Here is a 17,474-nt window from a genome sequence, read left to right as displayed (position 1 = left end):
CCATCAATGTTGTGCCAGGAGCTTCCCTCTCCCACTGCGGACAGGGAGCTCTGGCTGAGCTCCCACTCCCTGTGTGCCGGGACCACCAGAGGGGTCTGCCTGGGCTGGAGCTGGGCTTGGCGAGCCCCTGTCCGTGCCTGGCACGTCCCAGCTGAGGCACATCCTGGCTGCGGGTCCCACCTTGCTGTGGGGAGCTTCTCAGAAGGCGCCTTCCTTGGGAAATGTGTTTGGGAAATGCGGCGTTACCCATGGCTGAGCCTCCCCCAGGAGCACGCCGCCTCAATTATTCATGGCAGAGCAGGCAGGCTGGGCTCCCAGCTCTCCCGGCTCTCCCAGCTCTCCCAGCCCTGCTGCTGGAGTGCTCTGGGCCTGCTGTGCCATCTCCTGCTGCCAGCCGGGATCCTGGTGGGCGCTTCCTTGGCGAAGCCGTGGCACAGCTCAGGAGCGGTGGCTGGGGTCTGCCAGGCCTGCAGGGCCAGGGCTGTCAGCACGCTGCTGGGAACCAGGGAGTCCCAACCATCTTTTCTGGGACAGCCACATCCCACAGCTGGGTCTGCCCTGTCCTGGTGGGAGGGGAGACCCCCAGCCTGGTGAACGCATCGTGCAGGGTGAGAGCGTTGGGAGGGTTTTTATCATAAGAGTGCTAATGGAAGTCAGCACCAGCCTAATGAGCTGTACTCCTCCATGAATCTGATTCATTGAGGCAAGAATTACCATAATTGATTATCCTGCTGCGCGGCTGAGAGCCGTGTTTGCTAACACCAGTGCCTGGGAACAGTCTCTGTGCTTCCTGAGCGGCCGGACCGTCCGTGGGCCATGTGCTCCTGGCACTGCCGTGGGCTCGGGGCAGCCTCCAGGCACGGGGTCCCTGCAGCCACCCTCGGGACCCTCACCTGGGGGTGCTGGCCCTGCAGTGGGGGCTGAGCTCTTGGGCAGGTGGGACTCAGCCCTTGCTGGCCTCCGCAGCAGCGGGTACAGGCACACACAGCTCCCCCATTCTTTAGCCACTCCTGGGGTTGTATCAGCCATTCTCATTATTTCTGAGGGTCTAACATGATTGATGAATGTTTGCCTTGGCCACGCTGCAAAAGCCAATTAGCTGAAGTGCAGCTTTCAGGAAGTTTTCTTTGAAATTTGGCTTAATTTCCAAGAAGTGTCCAGAGCCAGGGGAGCAGCGGAGCCGCGTGCCGCAGGGGTTGCTCCTCACAGGAGAGGAGTCACTGTGCTGCCGTGGGCAGAAGGCCTGGGATGCACCAACCCAGATGTGCAGCCAGCACTTGGATGGCAGCTGTGCCCTGTCCCAGCCCGTGGGGGTGTGTGGGGCTGTGCTTGCAGGGGAGCCCAGGAAAGGACCCCTGGTGTGTGTGAGCTGGGTTGGGTTTGAGGTGCACTGGTGGAGCTGAAGGGGGGATCCTGTGCCCCTCACCCTGGGCATGGTGCTGGTGGGTGCTCATGCTGCTCGGCTGCCCTGGGCTGAGCCCTGGCCTGGCCACCAGCCCCTGACCAGCACAGGCTCCCTAGTGCCCAGGGAATAACACATCCATGCTCATATCCCAGCACCGTGCAGTCGATGAGCAGACAGCACTGACTGTAGCAGGTTAGTGATGATGATCATTGATTTTAATTCTTCCTCCTCTTCCCTGTCTTTTCTAGAGAGCCCAGTGCAAGCGCCGCGGGAGGAGCTGGGCTGAATAAAAGGTACGGAGGGTTTGGATGGCAGTTCCTGCGTTGGGCTCTGCCTTGGCTGCTCCCGGGTCCCTCCTGCACGCTGAACCTGCATGTGTGGGGCTGGCAGGGGGCAGGGCAGGCCAGCACCCTCAGCCTGTGGCTCAGGGCTCGGGCAGGGCTGGTGGGCACAGAGCCGTGCTCAGGGCAGGGATGGGGGGAAGGCTGCCCCCTCCCCTCTGCCAGCAGCCCCCTGCTCCCCCCTGGTGTTGGGCCCCACGCAGGTGTGAGGTGAATCCTGCATGAGGGGAGCTGAGAGTGACGTGCCTGTGAGTGTCCGTGTGTGCTGACCTGCTGTCTGTCCATACCGTGCGGCTCCCAGGAGCCTTCCCTGGAGGACCCAGGATCCCTGTCCCTCCTGGGGGCAAAGAGCAGCCCACAGCCCCAGTCTGTTGCAGTTGCCCACCCCAGGAGATGTTTGTCCCCAGGGTTCTGGGAGGTGTCACAACAGCTCCTAGTGTCCCCAGGCTGAGGCAGGGCATGGCTGATGAGAGGGGAAGGTGGACCAGGACAGGTGCCCTCTGCCAGCTTGGTGCCCAGTGGTCAGGTGTGGGTGACCCCTTCCTGTCCCAGCCTCACATTACTGGACTTTGCAGCAGTAGGGGCACCCCACCACCCCAAGAGGGGACCCTGCATCCCCCCAGGGTCCATCCCACTGAGTACAGTGCTCCCCTGTCAAAGGCAGTGAAGCAGAGGAGCAAAGAAAGCCGAGGGCTGCAGAGGATGAGTCTGGTGCATCCATAGCTCTGGGCCCTGGCATGGCCTGAGGGTGCCAGTGGGCCCAGGGGTGATGGGACCAGGGCAGGGGCACTGTGCTGCAGGAGCTGCCCCTTGCAAAGCTATGGAGAGGTGTCTGGCAGGGGAACACTCCCATCCTTGGCACGTACAGGACAAGGATGGAGGTGACCTGCTGGGAGGGATTGTGGTCTGGAAGGGTCCTGAGATCCCGTGGGAAATGGGGAAAAAGAGCTGCTAGGAGGAGCAGGTGGGCTGGGTGGGAGCAGGGCTTGCAGGGAGCCAGGCTGGGCTGGGCTGTGTGCCTGGGGACTCTGGCCAGTGCAAGGGGGGCTGTGGGGCCAGGGCTGCCCCCACCCCTGGGCTTGCTGATGTCTCAGTGCTTCACTTCCCGTGCTCAGGGGGGGCTTTGCTCAGTGCCCTGCTGTGTGTGGGGTCGGAGGGCTCAGGTCAGCCCTGGGCTGTGGCCACTGGCTGTGTCTGGAGGAGGGGAGGGCAGCAGGGTGGGTGTCCTGCAGCTCAGCTGCCCCGTGCCCGCTCTGCGTGGGACGTTTGGGATCCGGCTCTGGGCTCTGTTTGTGTGGGTGTGGGGGGCTGCACTGGGAGAGGGTGGAAAGCTGCTGGGAAGGAAGCTGGGGAGGTGCTTGTGCTGCTGGTCCTGCCCTGGCTCCAGGAGGGTTCTGAGCCCTGTCCAGTGACCCCTCAGGTTTTGTCTGCTGGTGATGGAGGGGTTTCCTTCTGCTGCGCTGGACCCCTCTGTCTGTCCCATACAGCAGGGCTGGGGGGTCTGGCAGGCTGGGGGGGACCCCAAGTCACAGCTGGGGCTGCCTTTACAGGCTGCAGAGAGAGAGGAAAGGGTTTGGATCACGGAGATATAAGAGGGAGCAGGGAGCCCCCTGCCCCAGCTGCCTGCAGTGGTGCCTCTGCTGCTTTATCACCCTCTCCTGGTGCTGAATTATTGAGAGTGTTGCTCTCGTTTATTGCCGTGCTGGAGGAGAGCTGCCTCCAGCCTGGAGCTGCTCTGAATATGATTATGGGGCTGTAGATGTCAGAACCAGCTGGGCCCCGGAGACCAATCTGCTGCCCCCCTCACTCCTCTGCTTCCCTTATCCTTATTTATTCCCTCATACCACGCCTGGTTCAGCGCTCGTGGTCCCCTCGCTCCTTGCACCGCGTGCCCCTGGAGGACAGAGATTTAGAGCCCGAGGAGCAGCACTGCCCGGCTGCCAAGCCTGCACTGAGTGCCAGGGGCTGCTGGGGTTTGTGTGCAGGACCCCCGACCCACCCCCAGGGGCCACGCCATGGCCAGCCCCTCGCTGTGTCCCTGTCCCGTCCTGCTGCTCTGCCCGGGGCTCTGCCGGGGGCTGCCCTGGTGCTGGCTGGGATTTCTGGGTGCAGTCCATGGCCACATCCCGGGCTCCAGGGACTGTCCCCATGGCTCCCCCTTGCACATGGGGGCTGGGCGGTGCTCTGTCCCCCCCGGGGCGCTGCTCGGCTTCTCCAAAACCCGGGGGCACAGAGCATCCCAGGCGGAGCAGGCTGAGCATCCCGGCCGGCCGTGCCCGCGATGGCAGCGGGGATCTGGCACCCGCGGGGCCGGCAGCCGGCTGGCACCTCGCAGGTTAACTGTGAGCGGCGGGTTCCCCTATTGACAGGGTATCTTGAAAAACGCTGAGGCAGACATCGGCTGCTCGGAGTGTCAGCGGGAGCCGCGGCCCCCGGCGCCCAGCCCGGTCCCGCACCCTCCCCGGCTCACCCCCGGGCTGGCGTCCCTCACACGCTCGCCCTTCCCTTTGGCCCTCGGAGACACTGGAGAGGATTTAATTTTTTCTTCCTCCCCATTTTCCCCGGGGTGGATAAAGCGCTGCCCAAGGCGCTGCCCCGGTGCCCCCGGCCCCTGCCCTGCCCCAGCAGCGTGCCGGGGGCTGCCCGCCGGCTCCGAGCCCTCCAGGGACGGAGGCGAGCGAGCTCCGGGAGCTCCGGGAGCAGCGGGGGCACCGGGAGCACCGGGAGCACCGGCCCTCGGCGCCGGAGCCGGACAGACGGCGGGCACAGAGCAGCCCGGAGGAGCGGGGCCGGTGCAGCCGCGTCGGGAGCAGCTCCCATCGCCCTCCTCCCATCGCCCTCCCATCGCCCATCGCCCTCCCAGCCAGCCCCGCCGAGCCCCTCAGCCCCGATGATGTATTTTTGGGTAGGTACCGCTGCCAAGGGTGGGCGCTGCCCTCCCCGTCTGCTGAGGTTTCGCTCAGGATCGGGGTGGTTTTGCACTCCGGGGCTCCAGGGAGAGCTTCCCCTGTGGTCGGCACTCTCTGCCCGGCTGGCAGCAGGGCAGGGCTGCAGGGCTGGGGCCAGGCAGGGGTCTCTGCCTGGGCACCCCCGGCTGCCCTCCTGCTTCTGCACTGCCCTGCCCAAGCTCCGTGCGGTGCTGCCTGCCCTGGCCAGCACCAAACCCTTGCCCCAGCTGTGCTTTGGTGGTCACTGGTGGGCTCTGGCTGTCCTGGGAGGGGACGGTGCTCTGTGGTGACAGTGGGACATTGAGGTGATGGCTCTGTGCAGAGCTGCAGCCCCCTCTCACGGTGCCCACCCAGGATCTTGGCAGATGCTTGTGGGGCAGCGCCCACATTTTGTCCCAGGCCTGAAATTCCTGAGGCTACTGAGGGAAACCTACCATGGGGACCCTGAGATCCCCTTGTGGACCCCAAAGTCCCCCCACAGCAGTCCCTGCTCAGGGGTTCTGAGGCTTGGGGGGATGCCCAGAGCGAGGGGCATGGCTGGGGAGTGGGCTGGGCATGGGGGCTCAGCTCTCCCTGCTCTAGCAGGGCACAAGGCCATGGCTGGAGGGGGGACAGGCTGACACCTACCCAAACATCTCAGAGCTTGGAGCAGCCATGGAGAGCAGGGGACAGGGTCTGTCCAGGCCCTTTGCTGGAGGCTGGACACTGAGTGTGGGTGTGAGCCCCAGTCTGGGTGCAGCTGGGACAGTGAGCAGAGCAGAGCTGGAGCCAGCAGTGCCCCATGGAGCTCCACTCGCTCCCCAGAGCTGGGAGCTGGGCTGTATCAGGCTCTGCACCACCCCAGGGTCTTCCCATGGCACCCCAGCCTACCAGCAGAGGCTGCAAGCCAGTGGCACCTGCTCCTTCACCTGCCCCCTGAGAGGTGGCGAGGGGCAGCAGCGCTCTGGTGGGGCTTACAGGCTCCAGGGAATTGTGCTGTCCTGGATTTGGGAGCAGGGGACAGCGTGGGCAGAGGCAGGCAAAGGGGGAAAGGAGCTTATGGGGAGGAGGAGGAGGAGGATACTGCGAATTCATTGTTCCTCAGGAAGCAGCTTTCAGGTGCAGGGTGCTTTGTCATGAGGATGTCAGCGCTGCCACGGCTCCAGCGCCTGTCAGGGCTGGCACAGCCTCCTGCCTCGGTGCTAATTGTGCCCAGGGACTGAACCCCACCACAGCTGGAGAGCAGGGCAGAGCTGTGTGGCTCTGCAGGGCTGGGCTGAGCAGGCACGGGTGGTGTGGGGTGCCCATTCCCACCGGGCACAGCATCCCACACCACTCTGGCTGTGGGGCAGTGGCACTCCAGGCTCTCTGTTCCCTGTCCTGTGTGGCACACAGAGCCAGCCAGCCCAGGACAGCCGGTCCCAGCCCTGCATGGTGGCATCCCCAGCTGTGCTGGGAGGGGCAGGGCGAGGGCTGTGCTCCCGGCAGAGCAGTGAGCTTTGTCACTTCTCGGCATCGTGGGCGTCTCTCCGTCGCGGCGTGGGAGGAAGCAGAGTCTGGTACCCCTGTGTGACAGGAGAGCTCTGGTGGCTCAGTCATCAACACCTCAACGGGCTGAGATGCTAAAGCAAAATGCCTTCAAACAAACAGTAATTGCAGAGAAATTAAGTGTGTGTGGGGCAAGGGGAAGAAGGGGTCTGTAAATGCTACGATTTATAAAGTGTGCCCTGGGTCACAGCACCTGTTTAGCACTAACTCTGTGCATTTAAAAACTCTGTGCATTTAGCATCCTCTCTGTGCATTTAAAAAAAAAAATCCTATTATGAGGATGGAGTGTTTGCTTCTGGAGTACCTCCAGCCTGGTGTTCCCCCGTGCCCACCTCACCTGTCTGCTGCTCAGGTGGGTCCCAGCCCAGTGCCCCTGCCCACACTGGCAGTGCCACCCCTGCTTGGGGTGGCTTGGTCCCCTCCTGTTGTGTGCCATGTGCTGGTACCCCGGGGGCTGCTGCTGAAGCCCCCCAGCAGCCTTTGAGGCACAGAGCTGCCAGTTCAGAGGGGCTTTTTCTTGGGAACCCTTTGTCAGGCAGTGGAGTTGGTCTCAGGGAAGAGGGGGACCCTGGGCATGCAGCATTTCATGTTCCTGGTCTGCAGTTGCTCCTTCCTTGCATCATCCTCCACCAGTCCTTCCTCCTTTTTTCAGTCTGTGCTGGGCCTGGTGGTGGTGCTGGCCCTGGCCCCAGTGTTGGTGGCCGTGCTCCTGGCCCTGGTGACCCTGCGAGCACGGTACAGCCATTCTCCCTGTCCCCTGCTGTGGTCCCCAGCACTGCCCACCCAGCCTGTAGGCTCAAAGTGCTTGGCAGCAGCTGCTCTGCCACGCTGCTGCTGCTGCAGGTTAGTTCTCATTAAATCCAGGGAGCCTAATTGCCATTTCATGTAAGTATTTTGTCAAGTGAAAGGGCTTCAGGAAGGGTGACACGGGCAGAGGCGAGGAGCCAGGCACGGTGACAGGCTGTGGCTCGTGCTGCCCAGCCAGGGGTGTGAGCTGTGTCCCTGAGGAGCTGCCCCGAGTGTCCTGCAGGGAGCCAGGGCAGAGATGGGACTGCCTGCTGGGGGTCCTGTGTTTGTGCTGGATGCACTGGCTGCTGGGGGTCCTGTGTTTGTGCTGGATGCACTGGCTGCTGGGGGTCCCTGTGCCCCTCTTTGTGCTGGGTGATGGGCACAGGGGACAGCTGCAAGCAGGTGCCATTATGTGGAGAGCACCAGGGCTCCTGTCCCTGCCCAAGTGGCTCAAGGGCAGAGGAGGGGTGGCACGGGAGGTTGTGGAACATCCCCAGGTGCTGGCCCAGCTGCTGTCCTGTTCTGCACGGTGCTGGCAGCTCTGGCCAGAGGCTGGCAGATCCCCAGGCCCCATCCTGTTCTCCCCACAGTGGGTCTGGAACATCCTCATGGGGCATTTTTTTCCCTGGATCCCATTACACTTCCAAGTGCTTTCCCTCCATTCCTGCTCCCCTCCTCCTGCCACAGCTGCTGTCTCAGACACTGGCTGTGGTTTGGTCACAGTCCCCTCCTCACCTGGTGAGGTCCTACCTGGGTGCTCCATCTTTGGGAGTTCAGAGCAGGCGCTCAGAGTGGCTCCAGTGACCTCTGAGAGCTGCTGGAGGAGGAGGAGGAAGGATCAGGGGAAGATGGAGTGGTTGAACAGGGTGCCAGGGAGGCTTGCCAGTCCCTTCTTGCTGTCCTGGTCCATGCCCTAAGTTGGGGCCATCCCTGTGGCCAAGGTACAGGGGACGTGGGACCTTCCTTGCCATGGGATGTTCCTTGTCACAAAGGAGCTCAGATCTGTCAATGCCTTCATCTTCATCTAATTGCTTGATGTCTTTGAATAACTACTAATGAGCTTCTAATTAGTGAATGCCTCGGCTTGGGGGCATTTGGAGTGGGTGGGAGGAGAGGATCAGGTTGGTACCGCTGTCCCTGGGTGCTGGTGTGCTGCCAGCCCTGCACTCACAGGATGGCCCCAGGGAGGCTGGAGCACCTGATCTCCCTTGTCCGGCCTCCAGGGCCCTCCTGGCAGAGGTTGTGTCTTTCCTGATCTGCAGCCCTCCTCGGCAGCTCTCACGAGTGTCAGCATTGGGGTTGGCCCTGTGGGAGAGTGCTGCAGGGACCACGGGGTCCCACTGAACAGCAGCAGCCCCCAGGACGCCCCGTGCCCCATGGCAGGGCCCGGGCATCGCGTCATCCTCTCTGCTGGGAGAGGAAACACGGGGCTCCCCGGAGGAACCCTGCTGCCAGGCACTGGGATTCCCACTGGGATTCCTGTGGGTCGGAATCTGGGCATGGGGCTGGGCCAGCTCTGGGCTGGCAGCAGCTCTGACAGGGGCTCAGGGCTTGGTGCAGCCCATGCAGGGCCCTTGGTACCCGGATGTGCCACCGTGTGCTCAGCGGGGCTGGGGGCTCCAGGCAGACCCCTGGGCCTCGTTCCTCATGGATGAAGCTCCCAGATGGTGGGATGTCCCTTGGAGGAAGCCTGGGCTTTGCTGCCATTTCCCAAGGAGAGGGTGGCACCACACTGGCTGCTCGGGCATCTCCCAGCAGCTCTCCACTGGGCAGCAGGTCCATCCCGGTGCCTGGAGCAGCCAGATGTGCTGCAGTGCCCCTGGCAAGTTCCCTCAGTTTCCCTCAGTGGTTTGGGGGTACATGCCCACCAGTGCTCCCAGTGCAGGCTCTTGCCCTTGGCTCCAGCACCAGAACAGTGGCCAAGACCACTCCTGTCCCGGTGCCATGTTGTTCTCCCTCTTCCAGAAAACAAAACCAAGGAGCCCTGAAGGGTTCATTAAAAAAAAAAAAAACCAAAAAAAACCTGGGAATTGTGCTGATTTGAAGGAAAGGCAGCCCCATCCTGAGCGGGGAGCGCAGCGCCAGCCCAGCCCCGAAGGGCAGAGAGAGATGTGCTGAGAACTGCAGCCCTGTGCAATTCAGCCTTTGATCGTATATCTCACACGTGCCCTTTGCTTTCCCTCTGCTGATATTTATTAGGTTTAATTTTACTGGGACACGGCTGTAAGTGAGACAGATGGAATGGGGTCTGTGCGCCTGGTGAACACATCTTAATTAAACAGATAAATAAACTTTCGTTCCAGGAGGCTTCAGTTTTGGAGGTGCTCCTCCGGGGCTGCGGCTCTGCCGGGCTGGGCACTGCCCTGGTGCCACCGCCAGGCTGCTGGCTGGGACTGTGGCACAGTGTCACAGGGAGCAGCAGGGCGAGGGAACCCAGCCAGTGGTGCCAGCACGGTGTTCCCACTGGAGCTGACTGGGGGCTTGGTGCCACCCTGCCCGGCCCGTGTCCCCGGGGCTCCCCTCTGCAGAGGGACATCTCTGCAGCCAGGCACGCACTGGTGATGGCAGGAGAAGGGACTCCACTTGCTCAGCTTGCAGAGCTGTGCCCATTTCGCTGCTGGCTCGGGGCAGTGCCAGCACTTGTGGTGCTGCCACCGGCCAGGAATGCCTTTGAGTCACCCTGGCCGGAGCGGCGCGGGGGAGGATGGGCAGATTACCTCATCCTGGAGCCCGTTCCTGCCTCACGTGGTTGGCTTAGCTGGGCACCGCAAGGCCAGTGTGCCAGGCGGTGCCCTGCCATTGTCACCTCCAGGAGCTGCAGTGGAGCCAGGGCCTTTGGAGCTGCCTGCTGGAGGTCTCCATGGTGCTCGGGTGCATGCGGGTTCCTGGGGGAGCCCCGTTCACTGCACCAAGGGCCGTGGGGGGACGCACTTGTCCTTTCAGAGCTGTGCCACATCCTTCCCCGGGTGCTGGAGGGCACAGGAGGGCATGGCACCCCGGCCATGGGGGTCTCTGGGAAGGGAAGCTGGAGCCTGCAGGTGCTCAGGGGTCTGAGCAGCACAGTGAGTTGAAGGGGCCGCTGCTTCTGTCGTGGTCCTTGGAGCTGGAGGGGGAGCAGCTGTGGTGGGCATCCACAGGGAGCAGTGCCTGGGGATGCTGTTGGCAGCAGATGTCACTGCTGGACCTTTTTCGTACCCAGTGCCACAAGGTGGTGACAAAGGTGGTGGTGACAAGGCCTCCCCCAGGTCTGCCATCCTCTCCCTAATCTGGGTCCCTGCAGTCCCTTTGGAGTGTAGTTCCCCAAGCTTCAGGACCTGCTGGGAGGGGCTGGCACCCCCTTGGCCCCACACTGCTTTCCCAGGATGGCTCTTCCAGAGCTGTTTGCAGCAGGTTTTCCCTGTGCTCCGGGCTGGCCATGCCACACACTGCTGCTCTGGAGTGTCTGCAGCAGAAGCCGTAACTGCTGCGAGTGTACCAGGACACTGCAGCATGTCACTCTGCCTGGGGATACTGTGGAAAATCCCAGCTCCAAACGGCTGGTCGTGTGCTGGAGGCTCCGGCAGAGACGGAGCATCAGCAGCTGCTGGCACAGCCCTGCCTTTGTGCATCACATTTGGCCAAGACGGAAACTGAGCCGAGCCCAGGCTTCGTTTCCTACATGCCCCAGCACAATGCCAGCCTGGCAGCCTCGGCACTGCCATGGCTCCGGAGCCGGGCACGGTGCTGCCGAGGCGTGGGCACCAGGGAGGGACCCCCGGCAGTGCCGGGGCTGCTGTGGGGCCCGGCTGGGTGGAGGTGGGACGGGACCCGAGCGAACACACGCGGCTGTCCCTCGCGGGCACCGGCACGTAGGCTATTGCCATGGCAGCTGTGACAGTGGTGAGTGTGGTGTGGATGCGTCAGGGCTGCTGGCAGCACCGCAGGGCCCCTGGAAACGCCAGAGCACCTCTGGAGCCCTGCCGGGGCTGACCTCTGTGGGTCTTGGGGCAGAGGGTCCCCATCGCTTGGGGAGTGCAGGGGAGCCAGTGCCAGGGGGCAGCGCCCCTCATGTCACCCCAAGGGGCAGGGGTCCCCACAGCCCTCCGTGCCTGGGGGACGGGCAGGCAGGTGGGGACTCACAGGGCCCTGCCCGGGGCTCCCACACCTTGGCAGGGTTGAGCAGTGGTGCCCAGGGCATGCGGGCATCGGTGAGGTGCGGCTGGTCCGGCAGGGAACGCTGCGGGCTGCCCGCGCCTGCGGGGCCGTGCGGGGCCGGTGGCTCCGGGGAGGCGGAGCCGGGGCTGCTGCACGGCTCCCGGGGCCCGGCAGCGCCGGCGTCTCGCGGCGAGAGCGTGGCGGTGTGCACGTGTGCGGCGGAGTGAGCACGGGGGAGTCCCCGGCAGCCCCGCCGCTGCCCGCACGGCTTCCCGCGGCACCGCGCCGCAGCGCCGCGACTCCCGGTAAGAGCCTCCCCTCCCCTGGGAGCGGAGCCGGGAGCGGAGCCGGCTCTGCCCGCCCGGCCCCGTCCTGCCCGGTTGCTTCCCCAGCGTGCGGCCGGGTGGCGAGGGCGGCGGGGAAGCCATCTGCAGAGCGGCGGCGGTGGAGGGGTTAAGTGCGGGATCAGCTGTTCTCATGTCATTACGGATTCTCTTCATTTTATACAGAGCTCTGTTTGATGTCTGAATGCACAGGGGACTCCCCCTCCTCCTCCAACTCCCACCCCTTTTATTTCGCTCCCGAGCCCTCTCTCCTTCCTCCTCCCCTTCCTTTCTCTCCCGCTCCGCTCTGGCTCACGCACACCCTTTGCAGACCGTGCGCTCAGTGCCAGTGTCTAATGGCCCCGAAGTGAAGAGCCAAGCGCTGCTCCGGCGGCGGCGCGGCCGGCCTGCCGCAGATGAACCCTCCTAACTAGCGCCGAGGGGTCGGGAGGGACGGCGAGGAGGGGAGAGCCCGAGGGGCCAGCCGGGAAGACGAGGATAGCGGTGGATAGCGGTGTGCGGAAGAGGACGGACCCGCGAGCAGCTCCACGGCTACCTGTCGACACATGCTGTGCTCCATGGCTAACTCGGGCTGCCTCCTTGTCTCCAACTCAGGCATGCTTCCTCACTCTCTCCCCTGTCCTCCAGCCTTCCTCTACCTCCAACAGGTAAGCCACCCTCTCCAGGGGATTTTTTTGCTTTCCGGTTCGCACGTGTTTCTGGCTGGTTCCCTCTGGGCAGAGGGTAAGAGCTTGACAGCTTCCTCGCAGCCTCCCCGCTCCAGCCCCGCGGCAGCCGGAGTTGTGCGCCGGGGCTCCTCGGCTGCAGCTTTTGGGGTTTCTCCGCGTTCCCCGCCGTGGCGGCGGGAGCTCGGTCAGGGCAGAGGCGCGGGCAGTGCGGCAGGCAGAGCCGCCGGCGCGCCTCCAGCGCTTCCCCGCCTCGGCGCGGCTGCCGCTTGGCGATGATGGATGCTCGGGTGAAGGAACGAGGCTCCTGCGTGGCCTGAGCAGAAGGGAAGGTGATGAGCTCGTGCGTGAACACGTGTGTGCACGTATGTGTGCGTGTCCACAGCCGGGCGGGTGTGGGGCTGTCCCGATGTCGCTGGAAGCTGCTGCAGAGGGACTGGGGGCACGTGGTGCCCGGCGAGTGCCGGGCTTGGGCAGCCCAGATAGAGGCTGCTGAGGTCGTCAGCTTGGTCCTTCACCTGGGCCAAGGTTTCGCTCTCCCACAGGGTTGCCCTTGGTTCCTGTGCTGGACCCTGAGTGCCGGGTTTCTGGGCCCATCATCCCAGGGGAAGGGCAGCTTGGGAGAGGCAGCATCTTCCTCAAATGCCTCTGTGCTGCGTCGGAAATCCCGTCTCCCAGCCACTCCATTTGTGCTTTCAGGAGTTTAAAAATTCATGGCATCCTCCCTGCACTTGGCATGGCCGGCGCGGTTCACCCAGCGGCGAGGACAGGCACGCAGGTGCCAACCCTCCGCCCCAGCGGGGAAGGCTGGGGAGTGTTTGCTCCCTTGGGGTGTCTGTGGTGGTGCCCGAGCGGGGTCGTGGCCAGCGGAGGTGGGGATGGCGAGGCCCAGGTGTCTCTCCCGCGCTGGAGGCCGGAGCTGGCTGCACAGGCGTGGGCACGGGGGCTGCGGCAGGGCTGCCGAGGCAGGCGCGTGATTTACGGCACCCTCCCGTGGGCAGGGCCCGGGGACAGCCAGGGCTGCGCTGGGTTCCACCCTTTCCAAAGCTGCACTGAGGTCCCTGTGGCTGCCGCACATCTGACGCTGGGCAAAAACTGTCCCTGAACCCCCACCCGATCAGGGGATGGTTTCTGTCCCGAGGAAGGGAGCACAAGAATGCCTTGGAGTGCCCAGGGCCTGTCTTGCAGCATGGGAGATGTCCCTCTCCAGCTGGGATCCCCTGTCCCTGGCCACAGCAGGGGCTCAGCTCTGCTGCTCTCTGGCCCTGCAGAGCACTCTGGCATGGCTTGGCCTGGGTCTGGCAGCAGTGGCGGTGACAGCACGGCCCAACGGGTGCTCCCAGTGTCTGCAGGGCTGGGAAGGAGGACCTGTGGGTCCCTGGGAAGCAGAAACCTTCCTGGGTGTGCAGCTCTGCACCTGGCAGCTCCCAGTTCCCCCATCACCCTGCCTGGTTTGGTTTGACCGTTGTGTTCTGCATCCCTTCCTCCCTGCTCTCCCAGAAGCCTCCTGCTCCTTGGCAGCAGCTCTGGACTTGCAAGCCAGGAGGAGGGTTTTGTTACAGGATTTGGAGTTGGATTTTCACCCGGCTGATGAGCACGATGGAGGTGAAAATCTCCATCCTCTTCCTGGGGTTTATTCTGTGCCGAGGTTCTGCACTCAGCACTTGGGGACAGGTGTTCCCGATGCGTGTGACAACAAGGTGTCACTGGAGGCTATCACGTGGGACAGGGGCACGGGCCATGCGTGGCTGATGGGCCCCTCAACGGGTGGGCACCTGCTTTAGCTCTGAATTTGCTCTGGGTTTTAGACTGTCCACCTGTGCCGCCTCCACCCCAGAGCTGGCTCTGGCCAGCTGGCCTGGCTCATCTCTGTGTAGGAGGGACACCTGAGAGGATTCAACTGACTGTCCCTGGGTTGGCTGTGCCATGGGGTCTGGAGGGACCTGGTTGTGACCCTCTGGGTTACAGGTCCCTGTCCAAACCCTTTCTGGGTTTGTAAGGAGGTTGTACCATGATGGTGCCTGAGCCAGTGACCAGGACTGAGTCTGCTGGGCTGGCCAGTCGGTCAGGAGCTGGGGCACGGCAGGCTCTGCACGCAGTGACTGCCCTCACCCCCTTCACACAGTGCTGTCCCTGCCAGGAGCCTGTGGCTGGACTGGTCCCTGAGGATGCTGCTGATGTTCCATAGCTCCCAGCCCCAGCGTTTTCAGCTGCGTTGGGATTTGAAGGAATGACCAAGTAATGAAGCTCTCAACAAAACCTCAGTTCTTCCAGCACCGGGGAGGGCTCAGCAGTGCCAGTGGCTCTTCCAGGTGCTGTGGGCACCTCTCAGCTCACTCTGCTCTGCTTTCCTCGTGTGTCCACCCTGGCCCAGCCACAGGAGCCATGGTCTGTGGCATTCTGGGTTGTGCAGCCACACTGTGCCCTGGAACTCCCCCTGGCACTGCCATGCTCCAAGAGCAGGACTTCTGGAGGGCTGGAGGGCAGCAGCCACGGGAGGGTGGGTGCATGTCTGCAGCCTGGGCCAGTGGGAGCGCTGCACCCTTCGGTGGGGCTTGGCAGGGACATTTGGTTCTTGCTCAGTGAGGGTCTGGGTGTGGGAGGACTCTTTGGTGGCTTCGTTTGGTTAACAGAGGATTCAGTCAGTGCTTGAAACACATCTCTGCTGTTGTGGTGAGGGAGCAAGTGATGGCTGCAGGACAGGGCTCGGTGCTGACCCCGAGCACAGCCGGGCTCTGAGGCTCAGACCAGTGCTGTACCCTGCACGGCCCTGTGCAGCCCCAGCCCCGTGCAGGTCTGAGCCCAGCCCAGGCTGACGTACGGGTGTGCTGAGGCCCGCTGCAGTGCTGCCCCTGGGATGCTCCTGGCCGGGAACATCCCTGCTGCTCACAGTCACACCCCGGCACAGGAGACTCGGCTGAGCGGCGCCTGGCCCGCCGGGAAACAGCCTCTGCAAATCCTGCTCGGAAAATTCCTTTCTGAAAGGGCTGCTGCCAAGTTTAGCATGTTATATTTTTAGGGAGCGGGTCTATTCCGGGCGGTGGTGCCGCGTGTTGCAGCAGCGGGTTCGTTTCAAACCGGGTTTCTCCCCCTGCCCAGCATCGCGCGGCTGCGAGACCTGGCACGGCAGTCCCGCCTCTGGCCGTGCTGTGGCAGCTGGGCTGCTCACTGAGGACAGGCTTAGAGCCCCCAAAACGTCTTTTCTGGTTCGGGTTCTTTCATACTGAAAACACTGATATTCATTTTAGCTTTGCAAAGCTGCTTTTCCCACAATAGCTGTGATTTTGGCCCACACTGCCTGGCAAAGCTCTTTTTATAGGTATATTCCTATTTTTATGCTATAGTGATGGGTGAATGAGTAGATTAAATTAGATTTAGTATCTGTCATTCTTTAAAGTATCACATGCAGTTGGAGGGGGGCTGTAACAAAGAAAGGCTAATTAGAAGAGCGGGTGCAGGCCACCCCCACCAGTCCCGCCAGCTGCACCACCCCTGGCCCTGGGGCTGCCCCCGCTCAGGGGCCACCATCCAAACAGGAAGATGCTTTTAAACATGGTTTTCTGTGCAGCCCCCAGGCCAGGCCAGCTCCACGGGCTGCAGCCAGGGCTGGGCAGGGTGCTGGGTGCTGCAGCCGGGCACCCCGGGCACCTCCAGGAGCTTCAGGGTCACTTGGCTGCCTGGCTGCTGTCCCCACGGGGATGGGGGCTCCTGTGTGGGGACACTGTGTCTGTGGGATAGTGAGTGGGCTTCCATGGAGGAGCCAGGGCACCAAGGGGCACTGTAGCCCCTCCAGGAAGGGCGTTAGTCACTTCAGTGCTGCTGGTTTTTGTAGGCCTGTGTGGGCTGGGCACTGGGAGGGTGTGGGGAGCTGTGCCAGTGTTGGGAAGGGTGGGAAGGGTGCCTGGGCACAGGACAACTAAATGTCCAGGGAAGAAGGTGGATCTTCCAGTGCTGGTGTGAGCCTAGCAGTGTGTGGTCAGGGGCTGTGCAGTCCTGGCCATGCCATGGCTAATGACCCAGTGACATGGCAGTGCCATTGAGCAGACTGGGAGCTCTGGGCTGGAGCTGTGGGCTAGAGCGGTGGGCTGGAGCTCTGGGCTGGGAGCTGTGGGCTGGAGCTGTGGGCTGGAGCTCTGGGCTGGGAGCTCTGGGCTGGAGCTCTGGGCTGGAGCTCTGGGCTGGGAGCTCTGGGCTGGAGCTGTGGGCTGGGAGCTGTGGATTGGGAGCTGTGGGCTGGAGTTCTGGGCTGGAGCTCTGGGCCGGAGCTCTGGGCTGGAGCTCTGGGCTGGGAGCTCTGGGCTGGAGCTGTGGGCTGGGAGCTCTGGGCTGGAGCTCTGGGCTGGAGCTCTGGGCTGGAGCTGTGGGCTGGGAGCTGTGGATTGGGAGCTGTGGGCTGGAGTTCTGGGCTGGAGCTCTGGGCCGGAGCTCTGGGCTGGAGCTCTGGGCTGGGAGCTCTGGGCTGGAGCTCTGGGCTGGAGCTGTGGGCTGGGAGCTCTGGGCTGGAGCTCTGGGCTGGAGCTCTGGGCTGGGAGCTCTGGGCTGGAGCTGTGGGCTGGAGCTCTGGGCTGGAGCTGTGGGCTGGAGCTCTGGGCTGGAGCTGTGGGCTGGAGCTCTGGGCTGGAGCTGTGGGCTGGAGCTCTGGGCTGGAGCTCTGGGCTGGGAGCTGTGGATTGGGAGCTCTGGGCTGGAGCTGTGGGCTGGAGCTGTGGGCTGGGAGCTCTGGGCTGGAGCTCTGGGCTGGGAGCTCTGGGCTGGAGCTCTGGGCTGGGAGCTGTGGATTGGGAGCTGTGGGCTGGAGTTCTGGGCTGGAGTTCTGGGCTGGAGCTCTGGGCCGGAGCTCTGGGCTGGGAGCTCTGGGCTGGAGCTGTGGGCTGGAGCTCTGGGCTGGAGCTCTGGGCTGGGTGCTCTGGGCTGGAGCTGTGGGCTGGAGCTCTGGGCTGGAGCTGTGGGCTGGAGCTGTGGGCTGGAGCTCTGGGCTGGAGCTCTGGGCTGGAGCTGTGGGCTGGGAGCTCTGGGCTGGGAGCTCTGGGCTGGAGCTGTGGATTGGGAGCTGTGGGCTGGAGTTCTGGGCTGGAGCTCTGGGCTGGGAGCTGTGGGCTGGAGCTCTGGGCTGGAGCTCTGGGCTGGGAGCTGTGGATTGGGAGCTCTGGGCTGGAGCTCTGGGCTGGGAGCTGTGGATTGGGAGCTCTGGGCTGGAGCTCTGGGCTGGGAGCTGTGGATTGGGAGCTCTGGGCTGGAGCTCTGGGCTGGAGCTGTGGATTGGGAGCTCTGGGCTGGAGCTCTGGGCTGGGAGCTGTGGATTGGGAGCTCTGGGCTGGAGC

At 63.5% G+C, this 17,474-nt stretch overlaps 1 protein-coding gene across 13 annotated transcripts in view; it reads left to right on the top strand.

Moving 5' to 3' along the window:
* RBFOX3 (RNA binding fox-1 homolog 3) overlaps window positions 1–17,474 on the top strand; it is a 139,316-nt gene that overhangs the window by 105,367 nt on the left and 16,475 nt on the right. For 7 of the 13 annotated variants that reach the window (XM_064395462.1, XM_064395461.1, XM_064395457.1 and 4 more), the window contains 2 exons: window positions 1,654–1,698; window positions 11,799–12,135. The exons of 2 other annotated variants lie outside the window; for them this stretch is intronic. In XM_064395462.1, coding sequence (XP_064251532.1) covers window positions 12,034–12,135 — 102 coding nt within the window. In that variant the 5' untranslated portion in view covers window positions 1,654–1,698; window positions 11,799–12,033. The remainder of the gene's footprint in view (window positions 1–1,653; window positions 1,699–11,798; window positions 12,136–17,474) is intronic. 4 more of the 13 variants (XM_064395463.1, XM_064395464.1, XM_064395468.1 and 1 more) reach the window with 2 other exon arrangements.

Source organism: Passer domesticus, chromosome 20 (assembly GCF_036417665.1).
Source record: "Passer domesticus isolate bPasDom1 chromosome 20, bPasDom1.hap1, whole genome shotgun sequence".
Taxonomy (NCBI): Eukaryota; Metazoa; Chordata; class Aves; order Passeriformes; family Passeridae; genus Passer; species Passer domesticus.
Note: the sequence above shows the minus strand (reverse complement) of the source record. Positions and strands in the feature narration are given on the sequence as shown.